An 18,213-nucleotide genomic window follows, 5' to 3' on the forward strand; every position below is an offset into this window, starting at 1 on the left:
TACAGGAATGGGTCTACCTTATTATCCCTGCCATGCGGAATCATTGACTGAAAGCAGCCTGTGTGAAGTGTGGTCTCCATGTTAACAGGCGGTAGATTCGTAGCGCAGCAGCTGAGGCCATCTGTCAATTATGCTTCCTGTAGCAAGAGATCTGAGTGGCGTATTTTCATAGCTGCCACACCATGGGACTACATTTTGTATTCAAAGAAGGGCAAAATAAAGACATTTTCAGACAAAGATTAAAGGAGCTTATCATTCACAGACTGTCACCCTGAAAACCTCTAAAGGATTCACTTTAGAAAGAACTGTTTTGAATCCTGAAGGACAGTGTAGGATGCAAGAAGCAATGGTGAGCAAATAAATTGGTAAACCTGTGGGAAAGAAGTTAGTAAATATGCAGATAAATCTAAATAGACATTGACTATTAAAAAAAAACTAAGAAAATGGAAAAAAGCAAGAAAAATGGCAATAATGATTGAGTATATTTTAAAAGATGGAGTTAAAATATTAGCAATAACATGAAAAATTGGAAGGAGAAATTGGAGGTAGAGTATTTTAAGGTCCATGCGTTAGTCAGGGGGACAGTAAAGATATAGATTAACTTTATTTTATTTTTATTATTATTTTTTTTTGGAGTCAAGGTCTCACTGTGTCACCCAGGCTGGAATGCAGTGGCACTATCACGGCTCACTGCAGTCTCAACCTCCTGGGCTCAAACAATCCTCCTGCCTCAGCCTTTCAAGTAGCTGGGACTACAGGCATGCACCAGCACATGCCACTAATTTTTTTGTATTTTTTGCAGAGACGGGGTCTCACTATGTTGCCCAGGCTGGTCTCTCAAATTCCTGGGCTCAAGCAATCCTCTGGCCCCAGCCTCCCAAAGTGCCGGGATTACAGGTGTGAGCCACCAAGCCCGGCCAATATAGATTAACTTTAGATTTCAAACCAAGTATGCCAAATTTAAGAGAAACTACTACAAGAGCACAAGTGGGTTATATGACTTCCAAGCCAGAAGAGGAAAAAGAAGAGAAAAAATGAAGCATGGTGAATCCAATAATTGGCATGAAATGAGGAGGAAAAAATAAAGCAAAAGAATGGGAAATAGCATAAATTAAGAAAAAAAGAAATACTAATATATCAGTAATCACTATAACTATACATTATTTTATTTGCACTAGGGATATCCCCCTTGTAAAGAGACCAAATAAATTGCAGATCAGTTCCTTTAACTCTTTCCTTCTTGCAAATGTGTGTATGTTCATGCATGTGCATGTGTACAAACATGTGTACATTTACACACATATTTGTTTCCACATCTGTCTCTCTCTCTCTCTCTCTCTCTATATATATATATATATATATTAAAGCCATGAGTTCATACTGATACCTCATATTTCAATCCAACACCAGAGGTTCATTCTAGTCTTCCCCCTTTCCATATTTGTAACTTCCTTTTCTGACAGTGAACAATCTGGCTCAATATATTTATTTGCTTAATCCTAGAATACATAGAAAGTCGTTTCAGAATAGATAATCTATACCATTGTGAAAAACTAGCCTTCTGGGTTTGGAGGACAGTGGCAATACTGCCTCATTCTGAATCTCCCTACTCACCCCTCTCTCCACAAATAAATCTCATAAAATAAAGCAACATATGACTGATATAGTTTAACTGTGTCCCCATCCAAATCTCATCTTGAATTGTAGCTCCCACAATTCCCACGTGTCATGGGAGGGACCTGGTGGGAGGTAATTGAATCATGGGGGTGGGTCTTTCTTGTGCTGTTCTCATGATAGTGAATAAGTCTCACGAGATCTGATGGTTTTGTAAGGGGGAGTTTCCCTGCACAAGTTCTCTCTCATCTGCTGCCATGTAAGATGTGCCTTTCACCTTCCACCATGATTGTGAGGCCTCCCCAGCCACATGGAACTGTTGAGTCCATTAAACCTCTTTTTCTTTATAAATTACCCAGTCTCAGGTATGTCTTTATCAGCATCACGAAAATGGACTAATACAGTGACTTATTCCTTCATCAGTATTTGGTGAAAGAGAATATTCTGATGTTTAAATTACTTGTAAGTAAAGAAATAAACCAAATTCTAATAGAGCTCCTGCCATCTGCCTGCTGCTGCACGCCTGTGGGTGCAGAGTGCAGAGGAGAAGAGGCGTAAAGAAATGCCATGAAAAAATATAGTGGGGCATAGAGGACTTGGATAAGGCACGGACAAAATAACCCTTAGAAAGAGAAAGCCAGATAAGATAAATGCCAAAATATAGAATATAGGTCAGGATATGGTAAGTTCATGTTAGTTTGTTATGCAACAATAGAAAACGAATATGGATTTTAGTACCTGAAAGTGTGGTGCTGCTATAAGAAATACTTAAAAACGTGGAAGTGTCTTTGGAACCAAGTTTGAAGAGGATTTTGTGGAGCATGATAACAGCCTAAGTTGCCTTGAACAGAATGTTAGTAGAAATATGGACTGTGGGAAGGCTGCTGGTGAGGCCTCAGAAGGAAGTGAGGCTCATGTTATAAGAATCTGGAGGAAGTGAGATCCTTGTTATGTATTGGCAGCAAGCTTAGCAAAACTGAAACTTGTGTCCTGCAATTATTTGGAAGGTAGAATTTGAAAGCAATGAACTCACATATTTAGCTGAAAAGATTTCCAAGTAAAGTTGTTTTTGCTTGTTTTTTTTTTGTTTGTTTGTTTTTTTGTTTTTTAGAGACAGGGTCTCCCTCTGTTGCCCAGGCAGGAGTGCAGTGGTGCAATTATGGCTCACTGCAGCCTCAAACTCCTGGGCTCAAATGATCCTCCTGCTTCAGCCTCCTGAGTAACTGGGACTACAGGCACGTGCCACAACACCTGGCTAATTTATTTTTATTTTTATAGAGATGGGGTCTCGCTGGATTGGTCAAGTAAAGTGTTGAAGGTGCCATCTAGTTTCTTCTTGCTGATTATAGTAAAACCCAAGAAGAGAGTGACAAATTGAGGAAAGTACTGTTAAACACAAAGGAATTGGGTAATTCTCAGCATATCAAGATTGACGAAGACACTAAAATTAAGAGACAAAAGGTTAGAGTATTTGATCACAAGAGGTTTATGCTGTGCCTCACAGATCTCATTCAAATCAGTGGCTTCTAGGAAGCTTAAGGGTGTTCCTGAGCCATCTCAGCAGCAGCCAAAGCTAGAGAAGGAATGATCTCTACCAGATTTGTGGACATGGCTTCTGTTCAATGTAGTGAATTCCTATGACATCTACTCAAAGCAGACAAGGTTCTTGAGAAATTTATATCAGCAGAAATACTGCCAGCTTGGACTGAAAGTGACAGAGTTTGAAGTGAAAGGAAGCTGTCAAACTCCCAGAATTCCTCTGGCAGAAAGGAGGTTGATAAAACTACTCAGCTGTAAACACATTCTACCTTTCATGAAAAAAGGACGGCTCAGAGAGAGGAACTAAAAGCCCAGGGGGCACAGGCGAGAGCCAGAGGGCAGAACTGAAAGGCACGTGGAATTATTTCCAAGTCTTGAAACCCAAGGGAGTTTCCCAGCTTTTAAAACTGCTTTGGACTGGTGATCCTTTTTACCTTCCATTTTCCTCCCTTTTGAACTAGAATGTCTGTAACTCTTACCCTATGCCTGTTCCATCATCATGTGTTGGCAATAGATAACTTGTTTCTACAGTTTCATAGGTCCACAGATGGAGAGAAATTGTGCCAGGCGTCTCACCCACACCTAATCTAAGTGATTTGATGATGAGATATTGGATTTTTGAATTGATGAGATTTAGATGAGAGTTTGGACTTTAAGTTTAAGCTGTAATGGTATTGACACCCTTGGCAAATTTGGGAGAAGGTGAATGTATTTTGCATTTAGGAGAGACATGAATCACTGGGGGCCAGAGGGCAGACTGTGGTAAACAGAATTGTTCTTTTTTTTTTTTATTTTTCTTTTGAGACAGGGTCTTGCTGGGTCGCCTAGACTGGAGTGCAGTGGTGTGATCATAGCTCACTGCAACCTCGAACTCCTGGGTTCAAGTGATCCTCCCTCCTCAGCCTTCTGAGTACTGGGACTACAGGCATGCATCAACACACCTGGCTAATTAAAAAAAAAAAAAACTGTAGAAACAGGGGTCTCCCTGTGTTGACCAGGCTGGTCTCGAACTCCTGGCCTCAAGTGATCCTCTTGCCTCAGCCTCTCATAGTGTTGGGATTACAGGCATGAGCCACCTTGCCTGACCTTGATGTTTGATATATGTTTACATTGTGGAACGATTAAATCAAGCAAATTAACAAATTCACCACCTCAACTACTTAAACATCTCCGCTTTCCATGTCTACCCCTCTCCTCCAGCCTCTGGGAATTGCCATTGTACTCTCTACTTGTATGAATTTGACTTTTTAAAATTTCACATGTAAGTGAGATGGTGTGATATTTGTCTTTCTGTGCCTGGCTTATTTCACTTAACATAATGTCCTCCATGTTCATCCATGTTGTCACATGTGACAGAATTTTATTCTTTTTAAAGGCTGAATAGTATTCCATTGTGTATATATACCACATTTTAAAAAATCCATTCATCCATTGATGGACACTTACCTTGCTTTCAAATCTTACCCTCTGTGAATAATGCTGCAATGAACATGGGAGTACAGATATCACTTTGACATACTGATTTTAATTCCTTTGGATTCCTTTTTTTTGAGACAGAGTCTCTCTCTGTCACCCAGGCTGGAGTGAAGTGGCACGATCCTGGCTCACTGCAAGCTCCACCTCCTGGGTTCACGCCATTCTCCTGCCTCAGCCTCCCGAGTAGCTGGGACTACAGGCGCTCACCACCACGCCTGGCTAATTTTTTTGTATTTTTAGTAGAGACAGGGTTTCACTGTGTTAGCCAGGATTGGATTCCTTTTAATCCCAGTAGTGGGATTGCTGGATCATATGGTAGTTCTATTTATTGTGGGGCTTTTTGAGGAAATTCCATAATATTTTTCATAATGGCTATATTAATTTATATTTCCACCAACAGTGTACAAGCATTCCCTTTTCTCTACACCCTTGTTAACACTTATTATCTTTTGTTTTTCTGATAATAATTCTATTATCACCTATTCTATTATAGATTTCATGATATTCTATCATATCACCTCACATTCGGGTGTAAGATGATATTTCCATTGTGCTTTTAATTTACATTTCCCTGATGATTAGGGATGATAAGTGTTTTTCATATATCTGTTGAACATTGGTATATCTGTTTTTGAGAAATGTCAAGTCATTGGTCCGTGTTTTAACTAGGTTGTTTTTTTTTCTTGCTATTGAGTTGTTTGAGTTCCTTATTTTGGATATTAGTTTCTTGGTAGATGTATGGTTTGCAAATATTTTCTCCCAGTCCTTGAGTTGTCTCTTCATCCTATTAATGGTTTCCTTTGCTGTGTGGAAGCTTTTTAATTTGATCCAATCCCATTTGTTTATTTTTGCTTTTGTTGCCTTTGCTTTTGGGGCTATTGTGGAGCATTTCCCCCATGTTGTGGAGCATTTTCCCCCATGTTTTCTTCCAGTAGTTTTACAGTTTCAAGCTTTATGTTTAAGTCTTTAATCTGCTTTGAGTTGATTTTTGTACATGGTATAAGAGTCCAAGCTCATTTTGCATGTGGATGTCCAGTTTTCCCAACACTCCTTATTGAAGAGATTGTCCTTTCTCATTGTGTGTTCTTGGCACCTTTGTCAAAAATCAATTGATTGTAAGTGCTTGGGGTTATTTTTGGGCTCTATTCTGTTCTATTGGTCAATGCATCTTTTTTAATGCCAGTACCATGCTGTTTTGATTACTACAGCTTTGTAATAGATTTTGAAGCCAGGTAGTATGATGCCTTCAGCTTTTGCTTTTGAGCTTTGGGCTCCAGTTTTTTTGCTCAAGATTGCTTTGGCTATGCAGGGTCTTTTGTGGTTCCATACAAATTTTAGGATTGCTTTTTCTAGTTCTGTGAAAAATGACATTGTAATTTTGATAGAGATTTAACTGAACCCATAGATTGCTTTGGGTAGTATGGACATTTTTTAACAATATTAATTCTTCCAATACATGAACATGGGATACTTTTTCATTTATTTGTATCTTTTCTATTTCTTTCATCAATGTTTTATAGTCTTTAGTGCACAGACCTTTCACCTCCTTGGTTAAATTTACTCCTAAATATTCAATTTTTTGATGCTATTGTGGATAGCATCAAATTTTCTTAATTTCTTTTTCATATAGTTTATTTTTAGTGTAAGGAAAGGCTACTGATTTTTGCATGTTGATTTGGTATACTGCAACTTTACTGAATTCATTTATTCGTTCTAACAGTTTTGGCATGAGTTTTTTGGGTTTTCTATATGTAAGATTATGTTGTCTGCAAACAGGGGCAATTTAACTTCTTCCTTTCCAATTTGGCTGTATTTTATTTCTTTCTCTTGCCTCATTGCTCAAGCTAGGATTTCCAGTACTATGTTGAATGGAAGTGGTGAGAGTGGGCATCCTTGTCTTGTTCCTGATCTTAGAGGAAAAGCTTTCAACTTTTCACTGTTGAGTATGTTAGTGGTGGGCTTTTCATATATGGCCTTTATTGTGTTTAGGTACGTTCCTTCTATGCCTAATTTGTTGAGAGTTTTTATCACGAAAGGATGTTGAATTTTCTCAAATGTTTTTCCTTTCTGCATCTATTGAGGTGATTGTATAGTTTTTGTCCTTCATTCTGTTATTATGGTTTATCACATTCATTGATTTGCAAATGTTGAACCATCCTTGAATCCCAGGGATAAATCTCATTTGATCACGGTGAATTATCCTTTTAATATGCTGTTTAATTTGGTTTGCTCATATTTTGTTTAGGATTTTTGCATCTATGTTCATCAGGGATATTGGCCTGGAATTTTCTTTTTTGGTAGTGCTATTGCCTGACTTTGGCATCGGTAATGCTGGCCTCATAGAATCAGTCTGGAAGTATTTCCTCTTCTTCATTTTTTTGGGAAAAAGTGTGAGGAGGATTTGTATTAGTTATTTAAATATTTAGTAGAATTCGACTGTGAAGCCATCTGGTCCTGGGCTTTTCTTTGATGGGAGATGTCTTATTATTGAGTCAATCTCATTGCTTATTATTGGTTTGTTCATATTTTCTGTTTCTTCTTGATTCAGTCTTGTAGTCTTGTTAGGTGTATGTTTCTAGGAATTTATCCATTTCTTCTAGGTTAACCAAATTTTTGGCATATAACTGCACATAACAGTCTCTTATGGTCCTTTGTATTTCTGTGACATCAGTAATATCTTCTCTCTTATTTCTGATTTTCTTTATTTTAGTCTTCTCTCTTTTTTTCTTAGTTGGTCTGGCTAAAGGTTTGTCAATTTTGTTTACATTTTCAAAGAACCAACTTTTAGTTTGGTTGATGTTTTCTATCATCTTTTTAGCCACTATTTCATTTATTTCTGCTCTGATCTTTATTATTTCTTTCCTTCTACTGATTTTGGGCTTAGTTCGTTCTTCTTTTTCTAGTTCCTTGAGGCATAAGGTTAGGCTGTTTATTTGAGATTTCTTTTTTTTTTTTTTTTTTTTGATGTAGGCATTTGTTGTTACAACTTCCTTTGGTGATGTCCGTGTAGCCTTGCATTTGAAGGAGCAAACCCTTCTTTCAGTCTTTACAGATACATTTTGGCAAGTTAAAGTGTTCTCCTGTTAGGTATTGTATGAGTCCATTCTCACATTGCTATAAAGAAATATCTGAGACTGGGTAATTTATAAAGAAAAGAGGTATAGTTGGCTCACGGTTCTGCAGGCTGTACAGGAAGCATAGTGGCTTCTGCTTCTGGGGAGGCCTCAGGAAGCTTCCAATCATGGCAGAAGGCAAAGGGGGTATGAGGTGTCTCACATGGTGGGAGCAAGGAGCAATAGAGAGAGGGAGGAGGTGCTGTACACTTTTAACAACCAGATCTCATGAGAACTCTATCAAGACCATGAGGACGGTACAAAGGGGGATGTGCTAAACCATTCATGAGAAATCCACACCCATAATCCAACCACCTCCCACCAGGCCCCACCTCCAACACTGGGGATTACAATTTGATATGAGATTTGGTGGGGGTGCAAATCCAAACCATATCAGGTATCTGGGTTGATGAGATTGCCTCCAGGATCCCAGTTGAGTAGGGTTGAATCTAGATCATGTTGCTGGTGCCGGGTCTGCAGTGGAGACCAAAGTTAGTGGGCATGGGTCCTATATGGTTCCCTAGTGGAGTGGACTATTTCCAGGATCTTGGTCTGTGGGGCTGGTGCTAGGATGAGGATCCACTTCAGGATTCACAGATGGCAGGCCTGTTACCAGGTGCACTGATGGGTGTGGCTTCCTCTGTGATTCTGAGAGAGCTGCTGTTGGATCACTGGATGAGTCCCTAGGCTGGCCATATTGCTCTGGTCCATGGCTGAGAGGGGCTAGAACAGAGACACAGGATTGTTTCAGGGTCCGCAGCTGAGATCGAGATCTTCAGTCCTGTCTCCAGGGTCAGGGGTGGGTGTGTCTCCCGGTGGGCTTCTGGGTGAGCAGACCTGCTATCAGACTGCAATTGAGAAGGGCTGGAGTCTATTTATAGGGCTGTTTCAAGATCCACAATGAGACCGAGGTCAAGGAATCAGCCTTCAGGGACACCGCGAGACATGCCTCCCTCCAGGACCAAGATCCAGGGACTCAGAAGGGCACATCTCCTGGCGGGATCCCAGCTGGGCAGAACTGTTCCCAGACCACAGCTGGGAGGGGCTGAAACTGAGCTTCAGTGCTATTTCAGAAACTGCTGTGTGACTGATATTGGCAAGCCCAACCTGGTGGCACCATCAGGCAAGACTCCCAACAGTTCCCTATGTGGGAAGGATTGCTCCAGGACTGCAGCTGAGAGGGGCTGGAGCTGCGCTTCAGGGCTCCTTTAAGAACCACTAGGAGACAGAGTTTGGCAAGCCTGTCCCAGTGTGTCTCCCAGCAGTTTCCTGCATAGGTGGAATAGCTCTGGACTGAAGCTGAGACAGAGCCTTTTCAGGGTCTGCTATGGGATGTAGGCTGGCAAGCCTGTCCTGGTGACATAGACAGTCACGTCTCGCAGCAGTTCTCTGTGCTTTTGGGTTTGTTCCCAGACTGGGCTAGAGTCAAGCTTCCGCGCCCCTTCAGGATCTGCTGTGGGAAGGAAGCTGGCAAGCCTGTCACAGTGGCTCAGACAGGCTAGTCTCCCAGCAGTTCTCTGCGTGGGTGGGAATACTCCTGGGCTGTGGCAGAGAGGAGCTGGAGCTGAGACAGGGCCCCTTCAGGATCTACTATGGGATGGAGGCCAGCAAGCCTGTCCCAGCGGCACATATGGGCAAATTTCCCTCTGGGTCCTTGTGCAAGTAGTACTAATCTGGGACCACTATTGAGAAGGGCTGGGGCCGAGTTACAGGATAGCTTTTGGGTATACTACCTAGACCAATGTTGGCAGGCCTGTGTGTTGAGGCACTAGTGTGCCTGATTCCTCCCAGACCCTTGGCAAATGGTTTTGGTAGCAGGCTCAAGGCCAAATGGTGTTGTAGCCAAACCCTTAGAAGAACAGGGCTATTTCCAGGTATGAAGCCAGGATAGCAGTCAGCTGGTCTGCCACCTAGGTATGGGTCTGCACTCTCAAAATGACCCTCCTAGGTCTTGGGCTCCACTGGGTTGCACAACTTCCTAACTGTATCCCAAGGATCCCACAAAGACACTTTTGTCTGTGGATGGGTACAGAATTCTTGTTGTGGGAGGATATGAGCGAGGGAACCTCCTATTCTGCCATTATTGCTCTCTCCTGTTTCCTGTTACAAGTTTTTTAGCTTAACCTTTTATATTTAGGTCTCTATTCCATTTTGAGTTAATTTTTGAGTATGGTATGCATGTAGATATCCAATTTTCTCAGCACTATTTGTTGAAAAGACTATCTGTCCTTTCCCCATTGAAATGCCTTGCACTTTTGTCAAAAGCCGATTGACCATAAATGTAAAGGTTTAGTTCTAGATTCTCAATTCTGTACCTTTGATCTGTATGTCTGTCTTTATGCCAGCACAACACTGTATTGAAAACTGAGCTTTGTAATAAGTTTTGAAATTGAGAGGTAAAAGTCCTCCAACTTCGTTCTTCATTTTCAAAATTGTTTTGGATATACTGGATCTATTTCATTTAATTTCAGGATCAGTATGAAGTCAGAAACTGTGAAGGGTCTGAGATTTCACCCTACTTGCAAACTAACAAATTAGTTTGTGAACAGTTTCACATATATATGCTGACAGAAGATATCAGACCCCTGTGTTAAGGACAGATGGTTTATAACTCATGGCAAAAGCAGCATCCAGAGTACCATCTCACTAGTGCCTAATTCTCCATGCCCCAGTTCTCCACAGGGCAACACAAATGAGAGCCAGATGTTTACCTGCATAAACAATGGGTTTCACCATAGGAAAAAAAATCCCCAAATTAGGAGGCTCTGAAGTTATGTAAGGTTTGCTGGCACATCTGCCCATCCTCCCCTTTAGGAAGGGAGAGATAATGACTTTATCTTTTCTCTTGAATATAAACAAATCTTCACTGGAGAGGGGAGTGGAAGGCCTCTAGGTTTATTATCCTGAAATGTAAGCAAATGTCTACTGGGTATACACAGCTCGAAATCTCTGGCTTCCAAGGCCTTTGCCATTCAAACATGCTCTTTGTTCAGAAGACCTGGACTGTGTGGAGCTGTGAAATATTCATGGAGAATTGTCTCCCAGCAATCAATTTGTCAATTTCCTCAAAAAAAATCTGTTGGAATTTTGATAGACATTGTGTTAATCTACAAATCAATTTGGAGAGAATTGCCATATTACTGAGTTTTCCAATCCATGATCATGGGATGTCTCTCCACATATTTAGGTCTTCTTTAATTTCCCTCATCAGTATTTTTAAATTTTCAGTGTACATGTCTTACACTTATTTTGTTAAATTTATTCTTAAGTGTTTTATTCTTTTTAATACAATCATAAATGGAGTTATTTTTTAATTTCACTTTTGGAATTTTTATTGCTCATAGTAATACAATTGATTTTTGTATACTGACAGTATCTCATCACTTTGCTGAACTTATTAGTTCTAATAGTTGTGTGTGTGTGTGTGTGTATAAATTCCTTAGGATTTTCTACATGATGATCATGTCATTAGCAAATAAAGACAGTTTTACTTTTTTACAATCTACATGTTTTTTAATTTTTTTTTTTTTTTTGAGACAGAGTCTTGCTCTGTTGCCCAGGCTGGAGTGCAGTGGCGTGATCTCAGCTCACTGCAAGCTCCGCCTCCCGGGTTCATGCCATTCTACTGCCTCAGCCTCCCGAGTAGCTGGGACTACAGGCACCCGCCACCACACCTGGCTAATTTTTTGCATTTTTAATAGAGATGGGGTTTCACCATGTTAGCCAGGATGGTCTCGATCTCCTGACCCTGTGATCCACCCGCCTTGGCCTCCCAAAGTGCTGGGATTACAGGCGTGAGCCACTGCGCCCAGCGATGATTTTTAATTTTTTTGCTTGATTACACTAGAACCTCCAGTACAATGTTGAATAGAAGTGGCAAGAGTGGGTATTCTTGCCTTCTTCCTAGTCTTGGAGGCAAACATGCAGTCTTTCATGATTAGGTATGATGTGAGACAGAATTAGGAGAAATCCAGGGGGCTCTGGAGGATCCAGGGATCAGATTGGAGGCAGATAGGGCAAAAACAGTTGGAAGGGGGTGGGAATCGGGTGTGGCTGTGGAGTAAGCTATTTAAGTCCGGATTCAGTCTCTGCTAGTTCTTATCACTGGACCTGAATACAGGAGCACATCTGGATTAGAAGATGTCAGACTCAGAGGATCTTCCCAAAGGCAAGCACCAGACGCATTCACGCAGGAAATGAACCATGTTCACTGAGAAGCTACTGGAAGATTTGAACATCTTTTTTAATGAGAACCTATACCCAAACCCCAGCCTTCAGTGGGCTTCGAAAATTGACATACATCCAACAGTACTGGAGGTCTGGTTCGAAAACCACAGAGCAAAACTTAAGAAAGCAAAATGCGAGCATATTCAGCAAAAACAAGAAACTCAACAACCATCAATACCAGAGGGTGAAGTCAAGACTAGTGCTGGCCTGAGAAATACAGACACGGTACTCAGATTCCCCAATGCTGTTCATCCTGTCGGCCTGGTGTATATGAATCTTTGGACACCCTCGTTCCAACTCATTCTGTACCCCAACCTTAAGGTCCCTACAAATGACTTCCCTGGCCAAAAAATAGTCCATTTTGGCTGCTGCCAAGATCCTAACATATACTGCCTCTAGCCCGTTTTGGAATCCCAAGTTTGTTCTCCAAGCTTCAATTCTAGTTCTTCTGCCTGTTCTCTCTACAAAGTTGAGAGAGATGCTAAATACAAAAAAAAATATTGTAAAAACAAAACAAAACACTTGTGGTTTTTGTGGATACTCTTTATCAGGTTGAAGGTTGAAGAAGTTCCCTTCTAAGTTTGTTGAGAATTTGTATTATGAATTTGTATTTTTCTGTGTCTATTGAGATGATCACATGGCTTTTGCCCTTTATTCTATTATGTTCATTTCCACGTGAATTTCATTTTCCTGAACTTTTACAAGGGAAATATAGATTTTATAACTTTATGACTAGAGCTCTCCTGTTGTTTTTGTGAAATGTCAAAAAATATGGTGGCTTAATTTCTGAGATCTCCAGACTCTGTTCCCCTCCCCTACTTTTTCTGGCCCTGTTCTTTCTTTTGTCTCTATTGTCACTTTAGATTGATCAGCAAGTCTCCTCAGTGTGGATCTTTATCCTCAAAGGATGCTTTGGCTGGTTAGTTCTAAGAGCTTATATGACCCAGACTATTTTAGATCTCTTATATCTTATTGCAGACCATTGCTATGGAGGTTTACCTCTACAGTTTTAGTTCCTGTTCTCACTTTGGCTCTCTGAACTTTCAGTGAGTACCTTTTGGTTATTTTGTTGTTCCCAGGTCAGTGAGATGCCCTGTTGCTTCCCTAAGCATGTTTCTGTACAGATGCCAATACCATAGGTATTGTAGCTATCACTGGTCCATCCCTACTTGCTCATATATATCTTTTTACTCTCCAAAACTTATTTTTTATTACTATACAAAATGTGCACTCTCCTCTCTTTTTGTGTCTCCCACCCCACCCCCCAGAGAACAGTACCTGGTGTGCAGGGATGGAGTGACCAGGAGGCTTTTATCCTGCACCCTGCCCACAGGCTAAGCTCTGCCCCAGGTCTTTTCAGGCATTTAGATACACCCGTAGCCTGTCAGGCTGGGGCAAAGGTGTCCCAGCTCACATGTACTCCTTGGCAGAGTTGGACTTAGAGTAAGAGTGAGGTACACAGTACCCAGTTTTGCTCTTATTCCCAGAACAAGAGCAAGAGAATAGTACACCTCCTAGGGGGCTCAGAGAAGACTCTGCCCAGCCAATAAAGATAGCAGGACCAGACTCATACCTAATATTCAAGGGGATCAAGGGGTTGTAAAAGTCCGTGACAATCTGATGGCCATACCAGAAGAAAGCTACCAAGTCAGCAAGACCTGCCATGATGAAAATGACACCTCTAATCATGCCTATACTGCTATAAAGAAATACCCAAGACTAGGTAATTTATAAAGGAGAGAGGTTTAATTGACTCACAGTTTAGCATGACTGTGGAGGCCTCAGGAAACTTACAATCATGGTGGAAGGGGAAGCAAAGACCTTCTTCACATGGCGGCAGGAGACAGGAAGCATGTGAGAGAGCAGGAAAAACTACCATTTCTAAAACCATCAGGGCCAGGCACAGTGGCTTATGCCTGTAATCCCAGTACTTTGGGAGGCTGAGGTGGGTGGATCACCTGAGTTCAGGAGTTCCAGACCAGCCTGGCCAACATGGTAAAACCCCGTGTCTACTAAAAATACAAAAATTAGCTGAGTGTGATGGGGGATGCCTGTAATCCCAGCTACTTGGGAGGCAGAGGCAGGAGAATCGCTTGAACATGGGAGATGGAGGTTGCAGTGATCTGAGACCATGCCATTGCACTCCAACCTGGGCAACAAGAGCAAAACTCCATCTCAAAAAACAAACAAACAAAAAACCATCAGATCTTGTGAGAATTCACTCACTATCATGAGAAGAGTGTGGGGGAAACTGCCCCCATAATCCAGTCATTTCCCTCCCTCAACATGTGAGGATTACAATTCGAGATGAGATTTGGGTGGGGACACAGAGCCAAACCATATCAGCTATACAGGCCTTCTTCACTTTGTCATTTCCCCCACAACACATGCACTTCATGCCCATCGTGGCCACACACATATGGTCAGGAAGCCCAGCACCAGGTATGCCACCATTAGGGCTCAAAGGTCCTGCATGGCTGCTGGCAGGGTGAGCACCAAGTCATACATTTCACAGCTCATCAAGCCCATGCTCTGCATGATGTAGTCCATCCACAGTCCCTTGTACATGGCCTGGGCTGTGATGATGCTGTTGCCCACACATGAGCTCATCTGCCACTGCGGGATGGCGGTGCAGGCCACAAGGCCCACCCAGCCTAGCAGAGCCATGGAAAAGTTCAGCAACTGCAGGCCCAAATTGGCCATTTCCACTCTCAGAGAGAAACTGGGGGTGCTGGGCAGGCAACCCTACAGTAAAACAAATAAAACTTTGGGGCATCCCCACGAAAGACATCTTGGGGTAGAGTTTTTAAGTCATCCAAAGAGACAAAGAAGTTTTTGGCTGGGTGACCGCAAATCTTGTCACCCGAAGTACACACAAATTGACCCCTCTGGTGAAGTGATAGTCTCACAGCACAGGGAACAGGCCCATATTTTGTGTTTTGAGGAAAACAATTTATTGTCTAGCTTCGTTGTACAAATAACTGTTACTTTAAAAGAAAGCTAACAGCTGGATAAGTTGAACATGAAAATGGGAAACCAAAGAACAAAAGTGAGGTATGGCAACCCCTGGGACTATTATAGGTGTGTGTCGGGGGAGGGGGAATCACCTTTGTTAGATCACATCTTTGCACCAGGTGGCAGAAATAATTGGGAATGGAAAGGAGTAAACAAACAACAACAACAACAACAACAACAACAAAAAAGGTGACACTTCACCTCTATTACTTCAACTACTACTTTAACTTACTAATTTGTGTTTTCTAAATTTAATAAAAAATTGCATTACATTAGAGAACCTGGAATCATATTGCATGCAGGTAGTTATGGGTGGGGAAGAAAGGAGATTAATGAACTGATGCACTGGTGTTGCAAGAGATGTAATTTGAGTCCTTCAAAGAAAATGCTTGACGTTTTTATCATGGTGAGATAATGAGACCTGTTATTATAGTAGATTCTCTGTTCAAGGAGGGAGACCTTGAGAGTGGATTTTACTCACAACTGCCATCAGTAGACAAATAAAATAAGTGAATGTTCATGACCTAAGTACAAGTGTTACTCAACAAAATTAGTGAAGTCCAACAAATTTGAAACCAGTAAAAGTCATCTAGAGGGTCTCAGTGGATACTTTTTATTTTATTTTATTTTGAGAGGGAGTCTTGCTCTGTCGCCCAGACTGGAGTTCAGTGGTATGATCTTGGCTCACTGCAACCTCCGCCTCCCAGGTTCAAGCGATTCTCCTGCCTCAGCCTCCGGGGTAGCTGGGACTACAGGCATGTGCCACCATGCCTGGCTAATTTTTGTATTTTTAGTACAGACGGGTTTCACTATGTTGGCCAGGCTGGTCTCAAACTCCTGACCTCAAGTGAGTCACCTGCCTCGGCCTCCCCAAGTGCTGGGATTACAGGCGTGAGCCACTATGCCCGGTCATTGATTTTAAAAATAAATATTTTAAAATCTGGCATGCCATGTGATTAGAATCCTCAGTCACTAAATCAGGAAATTTCCATTTTAAAAAGTAAAATGTTGGTCTTTTGGATATTTCAAGCCCTCCTCCACACACACTATTCTTATCCCAAGACTTTTATTTCAGCCATCATGTAACATCTTAAATTTCTCCACAAATAACTTTATATTTTTGTCTTAAAATCCTCAAATGTTTAAAATCATGCATTTTAAACCTTTTAAAAGTCCTAGTACTCTTAGTAATTTAATGGTGTCCAAATGTGGAAGTGTAACTTCAATTCATTAGCTGAGAATAACTTTTTAAAAATTACAGTAACTAAAACAATAAGGATTACCAGAAAGCATTTGTGTTGATTACTGAGCTTCCATGATAAAAAGCAGCAGATATACTTCTCAAGTCATTATATTTTATTTAGGACCCACAGAAGCAAACTCACATACTTATCAAATATTTTAATGTAAATGCATTAGAAATCAAATCTTAATTTTTATTTATGTATGTATCTATTTAGGGACAGGGTCTCACTATGTTTCCCAGCCTGGGGCATAGTGGCACAACCATAGCTCACTGCAGCCTGGAACTCCTGGGCTCAATCAATCCTCCCACCCCAGTCTCCTGAGTAGCTGGGACTACAGGCACATCGCACCACACTTAGCTAATAAAAAAAAGAAAAAATTAGAGATGGGGTCTCACTATGTTGCCCAGGCTGGTCTTGAACTCCTGGCCTCAAGTGATCCTCCTACCTCAGCCTCCTAAGTAGCAGGGAGGGGTTACAGGTATGAGCTACCGTTCCCAGCTAAATCTTAATTTTTGAATCAACTTAGTTTCAAATATCTTTCTGACTATCTGTAATATTCCAATTAAATGCCATAATAGCTGGCTTTGCTTTAAAATTTGGGGAAGACTAATTAAAAGTTTTGATAAGGAAAATTAAAAATACATTGCAGAGTGATGATGTCCAAATAAATTGAAAATCAGACTTAAAATTAATAGGCAAGTGCCTCATTAACACCATCAAGCAATTCTGATATTTGAGGAACACAGATGCTAGTTCCAGAATCCTCCCCTGCTTCTTTCTTTATCCTTCCAACTTAATTTGTACATGTTGTCAACAGAGAGAGATTTATAGTAAGCAGAGTTTGATGAATAAAATTGTATGCCTACTAATATCTGTATCTAAGAAATACTTAGCTTATTTTACTTGAATCTATTCAAATGAGATAACGCTGAAAAGGAGATTACAGTGAAAGATTTGTTTTTCTGGATATCAGCCTGTCTCTCAAATTTCTAGGGTGGAGAACCGGGGAAGGAGAAGAATGAAACAAGAAAGGAAACAGATCACAAAGGAATTACTGACAGGAGAAAGAATAATACATACCTAAGAACAAAACATACAAAACCCAACATTATCAAATTCTCCAGTCTGAAGAAGGAGGAGCCCACATTCACAACTCCTATAAACACATTGAATGAGGATCTGACAATGTTATATTTTATTGTTTAGAGTTATACCCATTGATAGTGTTCAAAGGCTGGGATTGAAGGATGTGGAAGAAATAACTTGTCAAAAATATTTGCTGGCCAGGCACAGTGTCCCATGCCTGTAATACCAGCACTTTGGGAGGCTGAGGCGGGTGGATCACCTTAAGGTCAGGAGTTGGAGACCAGTCTGGCCAACATGGTGAAACCCCGTCTCTACTAAAAATATAAAAATTAGCCGGGCGTGATGGCATATGCCTGTAGTCTCAGCTACTTGGGAGGCTGAGGCAGGAGAATTGCTTGAACGTGGGAGGTGGAGTTTGCCACAAGCCGAAATTGCGCCACTACACTCCAGCCTGGGAGACTATTTCAAAAACAAACAAACAAACAAACAAACAAACAAAAAAAACACTACATGTTCTCACTTATAACTGGGAACTGAACAATGAGAACACATGGACACTGGGAGGGGAACAATACTCTGGGGGCCTGTCAGGGGTGGGTTGTGGGGAGGGAGAGCATTAGGAAAAATAGCTAATGCATGCTGAGCTTAATACCTAGGTGATGGGTTGATAGGTGCAGCAAACCACCATGGCACACATTTTCCTATGTAACAAACCTGCACATCCTGTACATGTACCCCGGAACTTAAAATAAATAAGTAAATAAATAAATAAAAAGAAAAACAAAAACAAAATTTGCCCAGTGACCAGTATAGTCCTTAAAGCATAATATTCAGCCAACAGCTCCCTGTTCAAACACAATTAGAGTAGGCAACATGATTCATTTAAAATACTTACT

At 41.1% G+C, this 18,213-nt stretch overlaps 1 protein-coding gene and 1 pseudogene across 1 annotated transcript; one reads left to right on the forward strand and one right to left on the reverse strand.

Moving 5' to 3' along the window:
• Window positions 1-11,099: 11,099 nt before the first annotated feature.
• LOC100986656 (divergent paired-related homeobox-like) lies at window positions 11,100-12,429 on the forward strand. Its single transcript, XM_014343404.4, has one exon. It carries the CDS (start codon window positions 11,946-11,948, stop codon window positions 12,366-12,368), a length of 423 nt encoding a protein of 140 aa, XP_014198890.1. The 5' UTR covers window positions 11,100-11,945; the 3' UTR covers window positions 12,369-12,429.
• A 950-nt stretch (window positions 12,430-13,379) lies between these two features.
• Window positions 13,380-14,672, reverse strand: LOC100986319 (claudin-7-like; annotated as a pseudogene).
• Window positions 14,673-18,213: the final 3,541 nt, after the last annotated feature.

This window comes from Pan paniscus, chromosome X (assembly GCF_029289425.2).
Source record: "Pan paniscus chromosome X, NHGRI_mPanPan1-v2.0_pri, whole genome shotgun sequence".
In the NCBI taxonomy this organism is placed as follows: Eukaryota; Metazoa; Chordata; class Mammalia; order Primates; family Hominidae; genus Pan; species Pan paniscus.

Bases quoted from the DNA above. Each gene is read 5' to 3' on its own strand.
- LOC100986656 (XM_014343404.4), top strand. From the start codon at position 11,946: ATGTTCACTGAGAAGCTACTGGAAGATTTGAACATCTTTTTTAATGAG.